The sequence below is a fragment of the Eleginops maclovinus genome, chromosome 22 (assembly GCF_036324505.1).
Source record: "Eleginops maclovinus isolate JMC-PN-2008 ecotype Puerto Natales chromosome 22, JC_Emac_rtc_rv5, whole genome shotgun sequence".
Lineage (NCBI taxonomy): Eukaryota > Metazoa > Chordata > Actinopteri > Perciformes > Eleginopidae > Eleginops > Eleginops maclovinus.
The window spans coordinates 21,089,870-21,108,656 of NC_086370.1; the positions used below are offsets into that span (position 1 = coordinate 21,089,870).

General features: G+C 40.8%; 1 protein-coding gene across 1 annotated transcript; it reads right to left on the reverse strand.

The window, feature by feature from the left end:
* Positions 1-126: 126 nt before the first annotated feature.
* Positions 127-7,292, reverse strand: mcm8 (minichromosome maintenance 8 homologous recombination repair factor). The gene is made up of 21 exons (XM_063875541.1): positions 7,140-7,292; positions 7,029-7,098; positions 6,817-6,882; positions 6,622-6,704; positions 6,361-6,510; positions 6,086-6,183; positions 5,677-5,875; positions 5,504-5,589; positions 5,221-5,366; positions 4,946-5,020; positions 4,738-4,864; positions 4,280-4,310; positions 3,766-3,903; positions 3,429-3,489; positions 3,255-3,335; positions 2,730-2,925; positions 2,350-2,563; positions 2,053-2,262; positions 1,903-1,979; positions 1,218-1,407; positions 127-916 (listed from the first exon to the last, which is right to left on the reverse strand). Exons 1-21 carry the CDS (start codon positions 7,290-7,292, stop codon positions 824-826), a joined length of 2,544 nt encoding a protein of 847 aa, XP_063731611.1. The 3' UTR covers positions 127-823.
* Between the last annotated feature and the right edge of the window lie 11,495 nt (positions 7,293-18,787).

The following is an 18,787-nucleotide window of genomic DNA, read 5'->3' on the forward strand; positions in this document are numbered from 1 at the left end:
GATATCGTGAAGTCAAGTTTTTAATACATAAAAGGCACCATATCGAATTGTTTTTGTGCTTCATTGTTAATAAATAAGTTAATGTTGAATGTGTATCTGTAAAAGACCAATAAACAGCACAAAATAGAAAGTATCAGGTTGTTTACCAAAATAAAAGTATTTATTCACAAACTGATTTCATATTAACAAATAAAGTGCATACCATACAAAAGGGCAAAAACAGTACATTATACAGAACCCTTGAGAATGAATAACTAAACATATAAGAACAACTCTGGACAGTAACACAGTATTGATTTATAAAATGCATGTATATTTCCTGTAAGACTTTGCAAACTTTTTTATGGAACCAACCTTTTATTATAATAAAATTAGGTGGGGGGGGGTTGTTTTAGATAGCCAACATGTAGCCTGCTTTAAAATACATGTAAACATAAAGCAATGTGGACTAGATTAATAGGGCTTTCTAATTGTGAAATATGTGTTTTATAAATCTCTATTAAGACACAAGTTTTTATTAAGATGGAAGTTTTTATATTTCAGCGGAAATGTGTGTGAAGTGGAGTCAGTTCCTCTTTCTAGCAGGAAGTGTGTGCTAATGCAGCACTCTGTGGTTGCTGTAAGGGCGGGCAGAGACATTCCCTCGTCAGGTTTCAGTGGTTAGAAGAGTGCAGTCTCTCTCTTCTGGTGTCTCAAAAGGTATCACAGTTCTGCTGTTCGATAGTTTGGTGAAAGTGGTTCGGAGTCAGTTATCCTGAACACTGACCTTGCAGTGTAGTCTGCATAAGGAAGCAGGTGTGTATTCTGCTGCAGGTCTCAGGGATCAGACCGTCTGCAGCTGGTAAAGCTTGGCTCCTTTCTTCAGCAGAAAGCCCTGTTCATTCAGGGAACTCACCAGACCTTCAAAATCCATCACCTGCAAGGAGGAATTCACCAATGACTGAACAAATACTTGATCATTGTATAATGTCAGTATTTAAAATTTGAGTTGCATTGTTGTTTAAGCTTTTATTTTGAAGGCAGCTTTACGCAACAGGGGATTTTGCATGTCACATAATGCAACTTTGCACTTTCTGGTTGGATGCAAACTGCACTTCATTGCACTTTATGTAATGAAAATAAAGATACATCTAATCTGATCTGATCTATGAATCTGCCTATTGTTAATCTGTTTTTATCAAATGCATGTTCGTGTGTGTGGATCTAAGCGCCCTCACCTTCATGTTCATTCTGTCTGCAATGGATCGAAGCGTCTGTAGGTCAAACTGCTTCTGATTGGTCCTCTGAGCATGCTGGTGCAGAGCGTTGATGAGTCGTTTTGCCGCGCCGCGCTGACTCATGCCAGATCCAAGCTGTGAGCGCTCAAAGTCCAGATTGCCCAGACCGTCGGAGTATGTATCAGCCAGACTGCAAAACAAAATCACACAAACACAAAGCAGGAAGGGAGAGAGAATAACATTAACACTTAGAAACCTATATATTTTTGTTATTAGACATAATCACAGTTTGCTGTTCAGTAATGTGCATGGTCTTTGGGAGTTAGTTTAATAGAAACCCATATATATATTATGCTGCAAACACATATAAAGACCACAGGCGACTGTTGCTTCTGTAAATCAGTTTCCTCTCCCCAATATACAATTTACTGATACACAACAAAGCTATTTTTAAAGCACAATGTCACAGAGTACACATTCGTCTCAGGGGGCTTAACAGTGTGTACAGAATGTGTCCTTAGATCCTCTCAATAACAAGGACAAATCTCAAGAGAAACCCACAATTAATAGGGAACAATTGAAGCAAAACCTCAGGAAAATGGATGATAAAATACCAGAATCACATTGGCTTCTATTGTGTCTCTTCAGTTGGTTGCAGCCCTAACACAAACACAGACTCCTGTACCTGTGTTTCATGATCTCCACCACCTCTTCAGCGTCGCTCTTGGTAGCTGTCTCTCTGAGATCCAGCCGTGCTCTGGCCTGCACAAAAACACAGTCAAAAACATCATGACATTCTTGTTTGTATTAATACAGCAATCCTAACTGAACCTACCTCAGTGAGTCTGATCAGAGACTCCAGCTGCCGTGTGGTGATGGGGGTGGAGTCAGCAGAGTGCGCCTGAGATCGCAGTGACAGGTAAAACTCCTGAATGATCTCAGCTGCTTCAGGGGAGAGCGAGGGATGGACGTACTGCCGAGCGTAGCTGATGTACTTCCTCAACAAAGACGCCGGGATGGGGTCTATGCTCTCACCTGCAGGGACCTTCACACAGATAAATGCATGCATGTTCATGGTGGGTTTAATAAAGCACTTTGAATTCCCCTGTTGTTGCTGTATGAATAAACGTACCTGCAGGCGTTCGGCCAGTGGCATGTCTGAGTGTTCCAGCAGGATGGAGGTCTCTAATTGGCTGTTAGTCCGGGTAACTACCGCGCTGCTTGTTCTCCCTTTTCCTGCCCTGTTCGCCATGACGTATTCAGACAGGTGACGGTCATGTGACTCATCCGGGATGTCCAGGAGAAGGAAGACGACGTCGAATCGAGAGAGAAGCGCTGAGCCCATTCTGAAGACAAATCATCCACTATATTTAAACACACATGCAGTTATATCCCTGTATTATCCCCAAGATCAGGATTACATTCTTCAAAGGGTGCATTTCAACTCAACAATGTTCCCCAGCAGTTGCTCAGAAATTCAATTAAAACTGAATCAGTGTTGCGCTAGCTTACTTGAGGTTTTCAGACACAGTCTTGCATCTGTTGTAATGTCCTCCGATGGGGTTGGCAGCAGCGACGACTGACGTCCTGGCAGGAAGAGAGGAAACGATTCCAGCTTTAGCCAGACTCACAGACTGCTGCTCCATGGCTTCCAGCAGAGCCTGCTGCTGACTGCCCAACTTATCAAACTCATCAATGCAGCACACGCCTAAAGAGAACAGACAGAGGCAGTATTACACAGAGAGAGATGCCAGGGAAGGAGATGATTTGGAACAATAATAAATATATATAATACATAATATATATAATACATGGAATAATTAGATAAGGGAAAAGGAAAAGCAACGTGTGTTTTCTAGGCAGTGAGAGGTAATACTCTGTGTTACTTTGGGCTCAACAAATGGGAAAACCTGCCTTTAAACAAACAGTAATGACTGGTGTAAAGACCTCAACGCCACCATAATAAATAAACACACATTATTTGAACAACACAAGCAAACAAACATTTTTTTTAATCGTTTCTTCCATCTTTCCTACCTTGGTCAGCTAGCACTAAGGCTCCAGCCTCAAGAGCAAAATCTCCTGTTCCTGCGTCTCGAGATAAACTCACTGTTAGTCCTAAAAAAACAAAACATCAAAAATGTAAATTCCCCGCACAGTGTGTTCAAAGCCTGCATTATTCAGGTAGAGGAGCAAGTTAGGACAGTTTACCTGTGGTGCTTGTGCTGTTGCCACATACATAGATCCCTCTGGGAGCCACATTACACACTGCCTACACGGACGGACGGACGGACGGACGGACGGACGGACGGACGGACGGACGGACGGACGGACGGACGGACGGAAAGACAGACAGACAGACAGACAGACAGACAGACAGACAGAATTAATTAAGGAAGTATTACTTTTGGTCCACATATTACACAGAAGAACAGAAATGTATTTTTACCGTGAACCATTCAGTGCTTTCTAAACGTTTGTTGACAGACAGGAAGTCAGTTTAAAAGACCTCAAAACTGGAGCGATGTGATCCTGTGTTTTCTGTTACCTGCAACATCTGACTCTTCCCCAGGCCGGGGTCTCCCACCATCAGGATGTGAGGGTCTCCTCTGACGGGGACGCTGTTCTTCCCCATGTGTTTCTGCTGGCCTCCAAACAACACCAAGGACAGAGCAGCTTTCACCAGCTTGGGACGCACAAACACAGACTGTTTTACTCTCACATATTTTCTGTCTTCCCAGCAGCACAACGGCAAAGAAGGTGACTTGGGCCGATGTTAATGTGTTGGGTTGGGTCATGTGACTTAGTACTGTTGGAGAGGTCGCAATAGCGGTCGATTAAGGCAAAATAGGAAGGACTAGAAGACGGACTGAGGATGATCTGCTGTGACCTTACAGTAATTCACAGCCTTGTAACAAATGAAAATAAAGGAAAATGTCCTGTCAGCGTTAAAAGCCTGTGACCTGTATTCAACCCATGACGGAGTTTCACTCTGTTAAGGGGTTATTAAATGCTGTTAGAGTTCTTAATTTTGTTAGGAGTCTAGTGCATTGACAACTCACCAGGTGGCCGTAGATGGCAGGACACAGAGACCTGAAAACGGGGGGAGAAAATCAGAGTACTGTATACAAATGGTAACAAAGAGGAGACAAAGTCTACAGCAACAGTGTCAGCCCTATTCCTATCATATAATACGAAAAAAAAAACAGTTAAATAAATTAAAACAGCAAGGGAAATACCATGTTTTGATACTTTAACCACTAGATGGGGCAAAAAACAGCAAAGTTTGTGACCTACATCTGAAGTTTTTCCCTCTAAACTCTGATCATTTTTGTTACACAGACTTGTCGTGTTATTTTGAGATGGATTGACCAACCTAAGCTGTATTTTTCAGGTGAATCCATTATATTTCAACTGAAGAAAAGCCAGGTTAAATCCCTTCACATATGCATGAATCTTTGGGATGGTTCTTATTTAAAACAGTCACGGTGTAATATTGTAGGTGATGTTAAAATCTTACTGTACGATGAGTCTCAGCAGGTCAGACTGAGACTGGATCTCCTGGATGGCGTACAGCTCCTTCAGACTGAACTCCTCTCCTCCGGAGCGGTCTTCAGGAGAGCCCTGGCCTGACTTGGAGTGCTGACCTAATCAGTAACAAGAAAAACACCTTATTACTTTGTTAAATAAAAAAAAAATCATAATTCAAGTCCAAAAAGCTTCAGTACCTTTAGTATTGCTGACTGAAGTGGCATCGAGGTAAAGGAGGAACATACACTGATCCTTATTCCCCCGTGAACTACCTGCATACAAATAATGAGAGTGTGTTATCTGTGTGTGTGTGTTATTTGAAATCACTATGACTTCATCTTGTCTTGATTTAATTGACTAACTGGCACTAAAAGGCAAAAGCTTAACGGAAAGCTAACTTCCCACCTTGGTTATGTGTGTGTGTGTGTGTGCGTGTGTGTGTGTGTGTGTGTGTGTGTGTGTGTGTGTGTACCATCGTTGGTAACTCTAACTATCCCCGTCACAGTCACGGTGTCTCCGGGGACGCAGCTGTCACAGAGGTCGGAGGTCAGGTGACACTCCACGGTGCGCGGGATTCGTCCAGTCTCCCTCTGCTCCCCGCCCATCATCTCCTGCACCCTGAAATAGATATCAGATCAAAGAAGAATGTAAATGGTGGATCAAGATGGAGATAAAATAAACATACTATAGTAAGTCGGCCACACTTTTCCACTGCTGATGGTTCAATTGTCTACAAAGGAACATGATATACTCACTTGATGATCTGCCAGTCCACAGTGTGAGTTAGAGGGGAACTGCGGCTGGGGGCGAAGGAACGACTGCGGCAATCAGGCTGAATACACTGGGTGATGAAACATACATACACACATTAAATGTAATCAAATAAACTGTTTATCTTATGGAATCCAAGAGGGTAACTTGTTTATACCTTGGTGGGTGTAGCGTATTTCCCGTGCTGCAGAGGCAGGGACTGGGTGCGCGAGCAGCCCAAACACCTGAAGGCCATCCGGGTGCACAGAGGTCTGATGTTACTCACTCTGACCACCGTGCCCCTCACACACACCAGCCGACCAAACACACTGGCTCGCAGCGTCCGCAACGCAGTCAGCGGCTCATAGTTGTAAAGCCTGTCGATCATAGACATAGAGGAAGTCTTCTTAATTCAGTTGTACAGGTGTGTAACCACAAACCATTACAAAGTATCACAAAACTACATGAAGTGGGACAGTTGTGTTATTTTGAGTTGTGCGAGAGCTGGTTTGGTCCTCTCATCATACTGTCGTGTCCTCTATGTGTATCTGTTGCCTGTACTACATAAAATGGCGTGTGTGCAGTACCTGGCGCTGATGTGAGGGATGTTGATGATCGGTGTAGAGACAGGAAGTTCTTCCCCATGCAGCTCAGCAGCCTGCTTCTCCAAATCTAGAGTCAGCACCTGGAAAACAACACACACACACACACACACACACACACACACACACACACATTAGATCTCTCCGGTTATGTGACATCATGTCATATGAGTGACAACATTACAACACCTCAAATGTGTTTAGTGACGACTGTGTGTGTGTGTGTGTGTGTGTGTGTGTGTGTGTGTGTGTGTGTGTACCTGATGAATGGCCACCCCCAGACAGTTGAGCATCACCTCTGGCTGTTCCTTCAGCTCTGTGGTCAGATCAGGAAGTGCTTCACGCACTTTTTTGTCACCTATCAAATCTGCATAATCCACCAGAACACTGCCCTGACGCTCAATCTCATCCTGTCACACACACACACACACACACACATTTATAATCAGGGAAAAGTTTCCCTTCAAAACAAATGCATCTTACAGCCTTATTGAGAAATGGTGCCAAAGTGTCAGACTGACCTTATCATAGAGTTGAATCTTGGAACTGAAATATTTCTCAAACACTTTGATCTTCTCCACACTGGGCGAGCTCCCTATGAAGCCTGCAAATAGAGTCAGATTAAGAGGAGAGAGAGATTATGTCCACTATATATAATATAATGTGAAGAGCATGCACTATTTCTATTTAAATCAGGGATATAAACAAACACGGACCTTCTGTGAAGTACAGCGCCCATCCTTTGTACGGACACGATATATCCAGAGTGGTCTGAACAGGGACTGAAGAGGTGGACAGGAAGGAGGGTTTACAAAATATGACACTGATGATATTTTTTAATAGATCTTTGCCGGTTAATCTATGAAAAAGTACAAATATTCCTTTAAAATGTCATTAATTTATCAAATAGGAGTCATATCAAACCCACCTCTCTGGCTGCTGAAGGTATTGTTTCCTGATCCTCCTCCTCGACCTGCTGATCCTCCTCTCCATGGTCTACCCCTCCACCCTCCACCTCCTCTCCATCCTCCCCCACTACCTCCTCCTCCACCTCCTCTCCATCCTCCCCCACTACCTCCTCCTCCACCTCCTCTCCATCCTCCCCCACTACCTCCTCCTCCACCTCCTCTCCAGCCTCCCCCACTACCTCCTCCTCCTCTCCAGCCTCCACCGCCTCCTCTCCATCCCCCATTACCCCCACCTCTTCCTCCACCTCCCCCTCTCGATCCACCACTCCCTCCTCCGCCTCCTCTCCATCCTCCCCTTCCTCCCCTCCCTGAGCCTGTCCTTGATTCCTCTCCACTCATCACCCTCCTAAAACAAGACAAGATAGAGGAGCAGAAGATAAATTATTGAGAGTTAAAGCACAAAAAGAGGTGGTTCATTTTCTTTGAGAAAGACATTAAGTTAATGCCCAAATAAACGTTACCCGTTTTCCCCGCTCCAAATCCAATGTATGATTATCTCAAATTTAAAAATAAAGAAGAACCAACCATCAGCGGTGGAAGTACTCAGGTCTTGTACTTGAGTAAAAGTAGAAGTACTCAGATCTTGTTCTTGAGTAAAAGTAGAAGTACTCAGATCTTGTACTTGAGTAAAAGAAGAAGTACTCAGATCTTGTACTTGAGTAAAAGTAGAAGTACTCAGGTCTTGTACTTGAGTAAAGTAGAAGTACTCAGATCTTGTACTTGAGTAAAGTAGAAGTACTCAGATCTTGTACTTGAGTAAAGTAGAAGTACTCAGGTCTTGTACTTGAGTAAAGTAGAAGTACCAGAGTGTAGGAATACTCTGTCACAGTAAAAGTATTCTAAATGTTCCTCCAGTGAAAGTAGAAAGTACTCTCCTCTAAATGTACTTAAAGTAGCGACAGTAAAAGTAGTCATTGTCTGATTGGTCCATTTCAGAATAATATCTCTGATATGTTTTATAATGATTGATCATTAAAGTGTTCTCAGAGCTGGTAAAGGTGCAGCTAGTTTGAATGGCTTTGTATACTGCAGGGTAGCTGCTGGATTTACTGCAGGTGAACTACAGTCTGATTTAAGGGCTGATCATATTTACCATCATTAATCCTAATCTGCCTAGCAACTACAGGGATTAAATATATTTAGTGGAGTAAAAGTACACCATTAACCTCTGAATTTGTGTGAGGTAGAAGTACAACAACATATTGAAATACTCAAGTAAAGTGCAAGTACCTCACTTGCACTTTAATTGAGTACCTGTACTTTTTCACTTCCCACCACTGTCCAAACCCCATTTAAAAAACTGAATTTAGTGTAAACGCAGTGTGGTTAATGTTACATTGAATACCACAAATCAAGACTTTAACAATTACCAACCACGTCCAAAGTTGATAAATGAGGAGTTTAGCTAACGTTAGAAATCGTTGACCGTATGTTTCGTACTCTTTAATGCAATTAATCACAATATTAATAGTTTCTGAATAGTTACTGAATCAGCTAAAGTTAATAATATTTTCATCTGAATTACAAACATTGTAAGACGGTTTTAATTGAGCTTAATTCAAGTACATTTGAACGGTTTTGGTTCGTTTTGACGTCGTTTTTTTAGCTAAATTGTGTCTGTTGTCGGCTTAAAATGACATTTCTGGTCAACACGCTACTATGGAAAAAGTGTAGTCATACAAACAAACCTTTTTTGTTGCCTTGTGAAAAATTCTGAGGATTAAAAACGTTAAAAATATACTTAATTCACTCAAACGTTATGAATTTCTGGATGTTTACACTGTCAAAGTTCCCTCCACTGACGTTAAAGCTTCTTCTTCGGCTGTTTCCTGAACACATCGATACTCTGACTCATGCTGCCCCCTTGCGGACATCAGCGGTACTACACCTTATCATATTACAGTCAATAAATACTGAATTAAAAATCAAATATTTGTCATTATAAGATATAAAACAAATTATAATATATATAATAAAAATCGCGTTTTGTTGTGGTTTCCATGGGACTCCGTGCTGGTGGTAAAGTAAAATGGTATTCATCAGTAATAGTTAAAAAGAAATAGCATATGTACATTTATTATCATTCTTGTCAGGTAAATTTGGTGAAAATGTTTTAAAAAGTCTTTGCATTTATAATATATGTTTTGCCCAGATACAACCAAACATTAGCGAATATTTAAGCACATTTAATTTGTTTTTAAAAGGTTTACACAACCCTCTTTCGCCATCATGTGGACATCTTGGGTCATTAGCTCAGATTTCTTTTACAGACCAACAAAAATTATTCACTCGTCAAATACATGCATGTGTCACCCGTGTCCTTAACTTTTCTTTAACAACATGTGTAGTTCTTCACACTCTTTCCCTCTCTTTTTTTTTGTTTTACATGTCTTTCTCTTCCTTTCTCATGGACACACTTCACACCACCAGCAGTTATATTTATGTTAATTTGTGCTGAAAGTGTATTGATGTAACAGCTCTCAGTCTGAATGGAGCTTTCTCACATGCACTTTTTATTTGTTTACTTGAGGACCCTCATTTATGGAAATGGACTCAAGATTAACTTTATTGTTGTTTCACACAAAGTGATGCCTTTTAAAACAAAATGATGTTTAGAATCTAACAAGCAAACACTGTTAAAGTGAAAAGTAGTCTAGAGAAAAGTAAAATGTATGAGCGCACACACACACACACACACACACACACACACACACACACACACACACACACACACACACACACACACACACACACACACACACACACACACACACACACACACACACACACACACACACACACACACCCTCTAAGGGGAGTGTTTGCAGGGGGACAGAGAGAACAAGGAGGAAAATCAATACATGGCCTGGAGTAGTTAGTGTTAATAGCTAAAGGCTGAAAGGGATGGATACACACACACACACACACACACACACACACACACACACACACACACACACACACACACACACACACACACACACACACACACACAGAAGCAAAGACAAAGAAATAAAAATGGAGTGAGCGATATGACTCTTAATTCTCTCCTATCCTCTCTCCTTTAATGAAATAAGCCGTGTTTAGTGTGTGTGTGTGTGTGTGTGTGTGTGTGTGTGTGTGTGTGTGTGTGTGTGTGTGTGTGTGTGTGTGTGTGTGTGTGTGTGTGTGAAGCTGCGACACTCAGCAAGGCCTTTTAATCTCCTCTTAATCAGTCAACAGCAAACGTTTCACAAAATCAATGAAATTCCTTGAAACAAAGACAGATGATTCTTTAACACCGTTTAGTTTTCAGACAGAGTTTGTGACGCCAAAGTAAAGCGAGTCCTCGCTGCTGCCGGGTTGTGACAGGACGAGAGTTTAAAAAGGTTTCAAACGAGTGTGTGTGACAGGGTGAGGGACTTCATTATTTAAGAGTGTGTGTGTGAGTTTGCACAGAGTCAAACTGAGTTATGTTCACTGCAGCGCTGCTCTGCCTCCCTCCTGAACTTTCTGCAGCTGCTTCCTCTCCAACATTCAATCAGTTTCTCAGCTGGAGTTTGAGTTTGTCACACTGAGGAACCAGGAATTCATTTTTTTCCTCCTTTCCAACTCCCGCTGATTTAGAAATGCAAGACTGTTCATCAGATTTATAACATTTTGTCCATTTATGGGTTGATGTTATCTCAGTTTATTTACATAAATTGCTGTACTGAAGTATCGTAAATAATTCTGTGTAATGCTGTACTCCACTACTTCTCAGAGTATGCTTCTTTGACTTTTGTATTTATTAAAGAGCTTTAAGTATTCATCTTATCTTCGGTGTAGGTCATTTCTGTACATCGATACTGATGCACAATTAGAGATGTCAAGTTTTGTTGTTCATACCTGGAATCCTGGTTAAACAAACACTGAACGCATTACAGTTTGGAGCACTATGGATTGGTTGTAAGGTTAAAAGGTGTAAATAAATACAGTCTATGGTGTAAAGGTATATATTGCACAGTGGCAGATGCAGCTGCAGGCGGCTGTCACCTGTTAGCTGCAGACAAATTGAGCTGTCAAACCTTTTTCTTCAGGGTTTTGAACATTGTTCTCTGAGGCAAAGCGGAGAGAGAGGAGGATGTGTGAAAAACAAACTAAGCAAAAAACTCTTATTATCAATCTGCAGGATACACTCACAAACACGTGCAGAAATTAAAGAAAACTGAGTGTTCAGCACTACTGTACAAAGACTCAGTAATATTAAAGATCTTTATTGACACTGTACGAGCGTGTGCGTGTGTGTGTGTGTGTGTGTGTGTGTGTGTGTGTGTGTGTGTGTGTGTGTGTGTGTGTGTGTGTGTGTGTGTGTGTGTGTGTGTGTGTGTGTGTGTGTGTGTGTGTATTTTATGACTGCATATTAGCTCTGAAGCCTGGTGGGTTTGTCTGTTCATCTCAAGTAATTTGTGTTTTACTGCTCACTAATGGACTATTATGAAACATAGACACATGCATAAAGTTGTCAGAGTGTGTGTGTGTGTGTGTGTGTGTGTGTGTGTGTGTGTGTGTGTGTGTGTGTGTGTGTGTGTGTGTGTGTGTGTGTGTGTGTGTGTGTGTGTGTGTGTGTGTCAGTCAATTTAGCAAAAGGGTTTCTCTCAAATCATCAGTTTCCAGCGGTGAGGATAGATTGCTTTTCACCAAGTGAGTCCCTGCTAAACTCATTCAATTAGATTTTTACATTTCCCAGGAGGCATTGCAACAAGTGGCACTTTACAACAGCCAGATTACAATTACAGGGTGGAAATGAAATGTTCATTAGCATGACATGCTATAGATTTCAGAGGAAATGTAAACATGCTTCACATGGTAATGAACTTCTAATTAAAGGTGGAAAAAACAGCTTCATTAGATAAGGTGTGCTCAAGGGAAAGAAATATCTCAGAGTGATTTTAGTGCAAAACCTTAATATCATATTTATCCCTTAAAGGGTTGGAAAGTAACTACTGTATGTACAAGTACATTTATGAGGAGCTTTTACTTTCCATTAAGCTACTTTCTACTTTTAATCGTAGTGACTGAAGGTATTAAATAATCTAGTAAAACAAACATACTTTACTCCACTGGTCTTAAAGCAATCCTGCACATGCATGTTGGATGTTGCTTAATGTGAGTGTGTATGCATGACACACCACTGCGCTGTGTTTTGTGTCCTGTGTGTATGAGAGGAATAAAAGTGGGCAATTCCTGAAAGACTTGATCCTCCAGGGAGCCATTTGTGTCTCCTCACACATCATGAATCCACTTGTGTATTCCTCTGCGCTGTGATTTCTAAAACCCCTTCCTTGATGCTTTAAATTTGTCAGTGTCTGCACTTAAAACAAACAAAACAAAGTAGTTCTGCCGCTGGAACCACGCTGTCTAAGAGTTGAAGGTAAACACACGCTGGGTGTTTTGTACCAGGAACAAATAGCACATCTCTCTGTGCTTAAAGGCCTTGAACGCAACAGGGTGTTTATTTTGTCTGAGTGACAGAGAAGCAACCTTTTTGGAAAGCATTGTTTCCACTAAACTCACATTTAAGAGCCCACAAAGCTCAAAGATTTGGCGTCAAAATGTGGTAATTGTTGGTGTTTTTGACTCTGGTACTAGAGTACCACCCCTCCCATCTTCAGGGATCGCTCTCTCTGCAGCCGTGTGGATGCTGGTTAATGATCCCAGCCTTTACCGAGAGAGTGCTCTGTTTTCATTGAGGCTAACTGTGGAGGAAAGAGACAGTGCGGCTCACTTTTCTGGCACAGAAGCCATTAGTTTGGCTTCCTGCTGTGGAGAGACAATGACGCCGTAGAGTAAGATGTCACATCTGTTGTGCAGTAAATCTGAATTATTTCAGTGTGAGGCTGAAAATTGGCTTCTTGTCACTAAGTTGGCTTGAGGCAAGGAGCAGAAACAGTTTGAACTTCTGGAGCACATTTTCTTCTGTTGTGCCTCTCTTCGAATTATGTTGTAGTGTCAGTGAGTACAATGTTTTCCACTGGAAACATAATGCTGCTGGAAGAAATTTGGATTTTGCAACAAGATCTGAATTTAATGAGCGCACGTCTCATTTAATCTCTCCAGCAAAGATACCTCCTGCTTTGCAACATAACAATATACACATGACTGAGTTACGCAGAAGCGAAGGTTTTCATGTTCATATTTATAATTTAATGCCTCTACTGGGACATGCCTCCAAAGCTCTTTATGTTTCTCATACTGCCTGTGCTGCAGCATCTCTTTTCACCCTCTGTCTGAAACCAGAGCCCAGTCTGCTCTGATTGGTTAGCTATCTGTCTCTGTTGTGATTAGTCAACCTGCTTAGAGATGTCCCGCCCCTTAGCCTATCACGTAACAATGTGTTGGAGCGCTAGCCAATAGAAGCGCAAGTGTTTGATAACGATGTCACTATGCTGAGGAAGTAAACAAATGAGTCCAATGGAGGCGTTAACTTTAGGATTCTAGCCTTTGCAGACCATTTACATGCACACAAACCTATATAACACACTCCAGGAAAGGGATAACCAAAAAAAGCAAAATAGAGCCTCTGAAGACAACACATCTATTGCATTTCCATCAATTTGCACCTGAATAAGAAGCAGACAGACGTTCCATTTTAGCAAACACTAAGACACACAGGTTTCATCGTGTCTTTCAGTGAGTCAAAGACATATCTGTTTGTGGACGCTGACTGTGCATTTAAATAAAAACGTTGCTGAAGGCCAGCAGTGTTTCTCAGATGCATTTTTAATGTCTGGTCTGCAAAACAAACACTTTGAATTGATGTTTCTGTTTACATGCGTTCTGCCCTTGAGTCAGTCTCTCACTCTGTTACATGTCTCTGAGGTTTGAATCGTTATACTTTATATAAAAGTATTTTGCTCTCAGCAACACAACATCTACTTAAACATGTACAAAGGGAAGACATACAGTAAAGGGAGATGCAGGTGACTTATTCAGCCATACACCTGGATGTTGGTGTATAGAATCTGTACTTTAATTGGATAAACAGCGTAAAAGTTACTGTAAAGCACATCCACTCTCAGGGGCTGACCGTTATCCTTCATAATCAGGTTTTATATTCCACATTTTATCAACAGGTAATAACTCCCTTTCGTTTTACCCGAAGTACTTTTACATTTTATCCACAAATCCATAAAGAAAATCAATGAACCAAACAGCTCTCTTTCTTTAGTATTGTATTACCAAACCTTGCTTTGAAATCTCCTAATCCTCCGCAGCTCACTGAGTAAACTCTGGGAGACTTCTGGGTGTATTGAGTGAAATTACAAGAATTATTGAATGTATCTGTAAGTACTAAATACTGTATCCACATTCAAGTCAAGTCATCATTTTATTTATTGTGTGGTGAAGGTTAAGAGGAACGAAATGGAAAACTCAGATCCCAGGTGCAAATAAGCATAGAGTAAAAAACACTATTATAAATAAACATGTCGGTATATAAAAAAAGTATGACATTTAGAATTTGAATTTATATTGTAAAGCTCCTGCTAAGACAAAAAAAGAGCTTGATTAAAAATAGAGTTCATGAGTCTCAAAGCATTCAAAACACATTTAAAGATATCCACAGGTTTACAATATGCAACAGGAACCAAATTGTGCACATATGCCTGTTCATACAGTAATAACAACACAATATGAGTCGTTTTTTGTTCCTATTTCACAATGAATGAACAAAAAACTATATACATATTCATTTATATAAAAAGGTAAATAATGAAAGCTACACCCTGTCCAATTTCCTCGATGTTGACAAAAAAAGGCGGCTAATATTCGGCTTGATGTCGCTCAGCAGCCTCGTTTAGACACATCCTAACAACCTCCATTTGTAATTCTCCAGTGGGGTATTAAACAATTGTATTACATCACATGCCATTTCTTAGACGCTTTTAGCCCAAGCGACTTACACACACAATACTGTGGGGCCACAGGAGCAATTTGGGGTTACGTTTCTTGCCCAGTGATCTCTGGGTCTGAAGATCAGCTCACTGACCCACTGCCTCCCTCTTTTATGTCGTATAACAAAACCATTCCGCTTGTGTTATTCACAGACCTTATTTCAGGCAGTTGACTTCAAGAGGAGGAAACAGGAAGTGCTAAAATGAAATGCTATAGTAGGCCTACCCGAGTTAAAGGACTCATTCCTGCACCTCTCTATTTGGACAACAGAAAACCAGATATGGGGACTAGAGAGGATTGTTACTCTTTGAAGCTAATGAATATATCAAAGGATGCCTCATAGATGTTGAGCATTCATTCTCATGAAACCCATCTCACTGCTTCTGTTTCCCGCTGTAATCCTGCGCCTTTCATCCCCCCCTGTTTTGTTCTGCAGGCTTCTCCTCTGTGATGGAGCAGCGGCACAGACACTTGTTTCCCCCGCTGCACAGTGAATCACGGATGCTGACTAAGTCTCCTCTCGTTCCGCATTAACAGTGTCGGATAAATGCATGTGCTAAACGTTACTTCAGTGATCCTAAGTGGTGTGAAGCAGAGCAAGCGAGCACAGAGGCGTCGAGCAGTATGAATTATCCAGAATAAGTTGTGTGGTTCCGTTCTGTTTGTTTGTGGTTATAGCTTTGAACTGCGCTCTCTGATAGCAGCCGTAATGTATTGTTTATGGCACGGGGCCTCAGGCAGGCAGAATGATGGATTGAGCCGTTCTGTTTTCTTCTCACAATCCGTCTTCAAAGAAACAAATCGATCTGGAACAGAGAAGTAGGGGGAATGGGAAAGAAATCGCAAAAAATAGACTTTCTTTATAGTGTTTTGATGCTGTAATGTGTTATTTTATCAGGGGCGTTTTTAGGGTATAATCAAAGTTCACCCTTCGGAGCAGAAGAGAGCAGAGTCTTATGTATTTATGCATTTTTGTAATCTCTGTGAGTCATGTTTGGTTGGTTTGTGTGTGTGTGTGTGTGCATCATGGTGGGTTTGTAGAAGCAAGGGGTTATTAGCTAGCCAAGAGTGTTGCATTTAGGGTTCTCCAAAGCTTAACATTTATTCGGATAGAAAATTAGAAGCTGGCTGAGAAGGCATTAACAGCTTTTACCACACTGTTCTGCATTCAAGTTTATTTATATGCTGTCTTTCTTTTAATGCACAATAAAGCAGCTGAGGTTCACCGAGCATTTTGCAGCAGTTTGACATGCATGTGATATATACGCTTTTTAGAAAAACAACTGAGGGTAAAAAGCTGTCAGTCACACAAAGTATTTCCTTGAAAAGAGATTATGAGTGTGAAATGTACACACTATAGCTGCCAGTATGAGTGACAACTGACACGAAACAGATGTTAAACATTTGCACATTTCAATTTCACAGTTATAATGCGAACACGGCCTCTGCACGTCCCAGAGGTTTGTTCTCAAAAACACAACGCTGGCTGGAAAGCTCTCCAAACATCTGTGAACATCTGTGAAACCACATCTGTGGCAGGAGCTGTGGTGGTTTCCCCCTAACACTTCTCATAAATCACGTATTATATACCATTGTGTCTACATCGGTAATATCTAAACATCTTTGTTTGGGTTTTGGTCGATAAAGTGTGACTTTATGCCGATGACACCCTCCTCTTTGTGGTTATTGGATAAAAAAGCCAGTTCTCCCAGTGTTTATCCTAACCAGTACAACACATTACTAACTCTTTATGTATATAACACAGCAGATGGAATCAGGGTAAAGGTGTCAATGTTGTAAGATGTTTACTTGGATTAAAATGCCGTAGAACTGCATCTAAAACCAAGGACAAGTATTTCCTATAAAGAACCTGATTTATAAATACAATATATGTTTGCTTTTAATTCATCTTAAACTAAAACAGCCTTTGTGAACCATGCTATTCTATATGCCTGGCCCATAAAGATAAGACGTTAATGAAACTAAATCTGTTGGTTTCTTCTTTTCTAAAGTCACATTGTTCTGTTATCTTACAAATAACACAAAACACACTTAAGTAAAAAACATCTGACACACACACACACACACACACACACACACACACACACACACACACACACACACACACACACACACACACACACACACACACACACACACACACACACACACGAAGCAAATACAAATGGAGTAACAGATATGACTCTTAATTCTCCCCTGTAATGAAATAAGGCCTCGTTTTGTGTGTGTGTGTGTGTGTGTGTGTGTGTGTGTGTGTGTGTGTGTGTGTGTGTGTGTGTGTGCGTGCGTGTGTGTGGAACTGTGTTTCAGGTGTTGCAGAGCTGTTATAACCAGCATCGCCTCTTGAGGGCAGAATAACTCTGCAGGAAAATAAAGAATCAACATTTTTTTTAAAGATTTACTTTCACTCCTTCTATTTCTTCTTCTCATTCCCTCCAACCTGCTTCCTTCTTTCTTTCCTTCTTTCTTTAATTCTTTCTTTCTTTCTTTCTTTCTTTCTCTCTCTCTCTCTTGGTGGTGTCACAGGCTTCACTGCTTTACCAATTCCATCAAAAAGCTATTTAACAAACCGCAGACCTGTGCAGCCGTGCCTGCAATGCCTTTACCTTTATTGTTCGATCTCTCTCTCTCCTACTGTCTTTCAATCTGTCTGCCTCTCTTTTTCCACCCCTAACATTTTCTCCTTTCCTCAGAGTACTCAGTCCTCTTTCTCAACGTCTTGATTTCTCTTTCTGCTTTTTCTTCCTCTAACCCCCAATCTGTTCACTTGTCAGCTCCACACCTTTCTCCTCCCTGTTTATATCTGTCACTCTGTTAATTCAGTTGAAAGAGTTGCCTTGAGAGGAGAAAAACTGTGTTTTCTAACCACATAACTTCATGCGTTGTCATGCTTTATAAACAGCACTTAAGGCGATATCAAAACCTGCATTTAATGTCATTTTAAATCAGGCTTTAAATCCTCCTTTAGCTTCATTAGGGAATAGTTCCTGGATCGTTGCATCTAAAGAGAATTTAAAAACCAGCCATGTCCTGTCAGAAAGGATGTATTTCAAGATGCAATATTCAGAGCTTTGCAAAGAAGAACCACTAGTAAACACTTATGGAACATTCAAGCATAAACCTCTTGAGATTGACCATCCTGTTTTGCCAACTAGAGCCGACTAGCCAACTGGGAATTAGCTTAGCATACAGATGGAGACAAGGGTTTGAAAAGCAGTTTTATTAAAAGTTAAAATGTACTCCGACCAACAAAAGCAAACTGCTTCATATGTTCAGATGCATCAACAAAACACAAACATTTAGTGGTTTAAAACAGCTGCAGCACAAACATTCTTTCATGCTAAGCTATGCTAATTAGCTCCCTGCTTTAGCTTCATGCTTAATACATGAAACACATATTTAGTTTTTTAATAATACACTGAAAAAACTGAAACGTTGACTTTAATTAAATGTATTACGTCAATTTTATTAGGTTAGTTGAATAATATTCAAATATTAGGTTCAACTACCGAAAATCAGTTATGTGAATTTGGTTGATATGATACATTTAATTAAAGTCAATGTTTCAGTTTTTTCTGTATATTGAAAACAAATTGAGTTAACCTTGAATATTAAAACGGGCATTGACTGGTTCCTTACTTTATTCTTCTTGGCACAGCAAGTTTCTCTGTGTCTTTTGAAATGCAGAAGTGATACTGTGATATTGCAGGGTTATTACTTTCTCGAATTCATCGCTTTTAGATGCAAAAGTGACAGTCTCGCTTCCTCACATTAGCTCATCGCT

What these genes read in the sequence shown, in the direction of transcription:
- mcm8 (XM_063875541.1), bottom strand. Translation starts at nt 7,292, where the DNA reads ATGGGGGATGGAGAGGAGGCGGTGGAGGCTGGAGAGGAGGAGGAGGTA. An exon ending in TACCTTCAGCAGCCAGAGAG is followed by an intron (nt 6,883 to 7,028) that starts GTGGGTTTGATA and finishes CCACCTCTTCAG; the next exon opens with TCCCTGTTCAGACCACTCTG. An exon ending in CTGCCATCTACGGCCACCTG is followed by an intron (nt 3,904 to 4,279) that starts GTGAGTTGTCAA and finishes GTGCGTCCCAAG; the next exon opens with CTGGTGAAAGCTGCTCTGTC.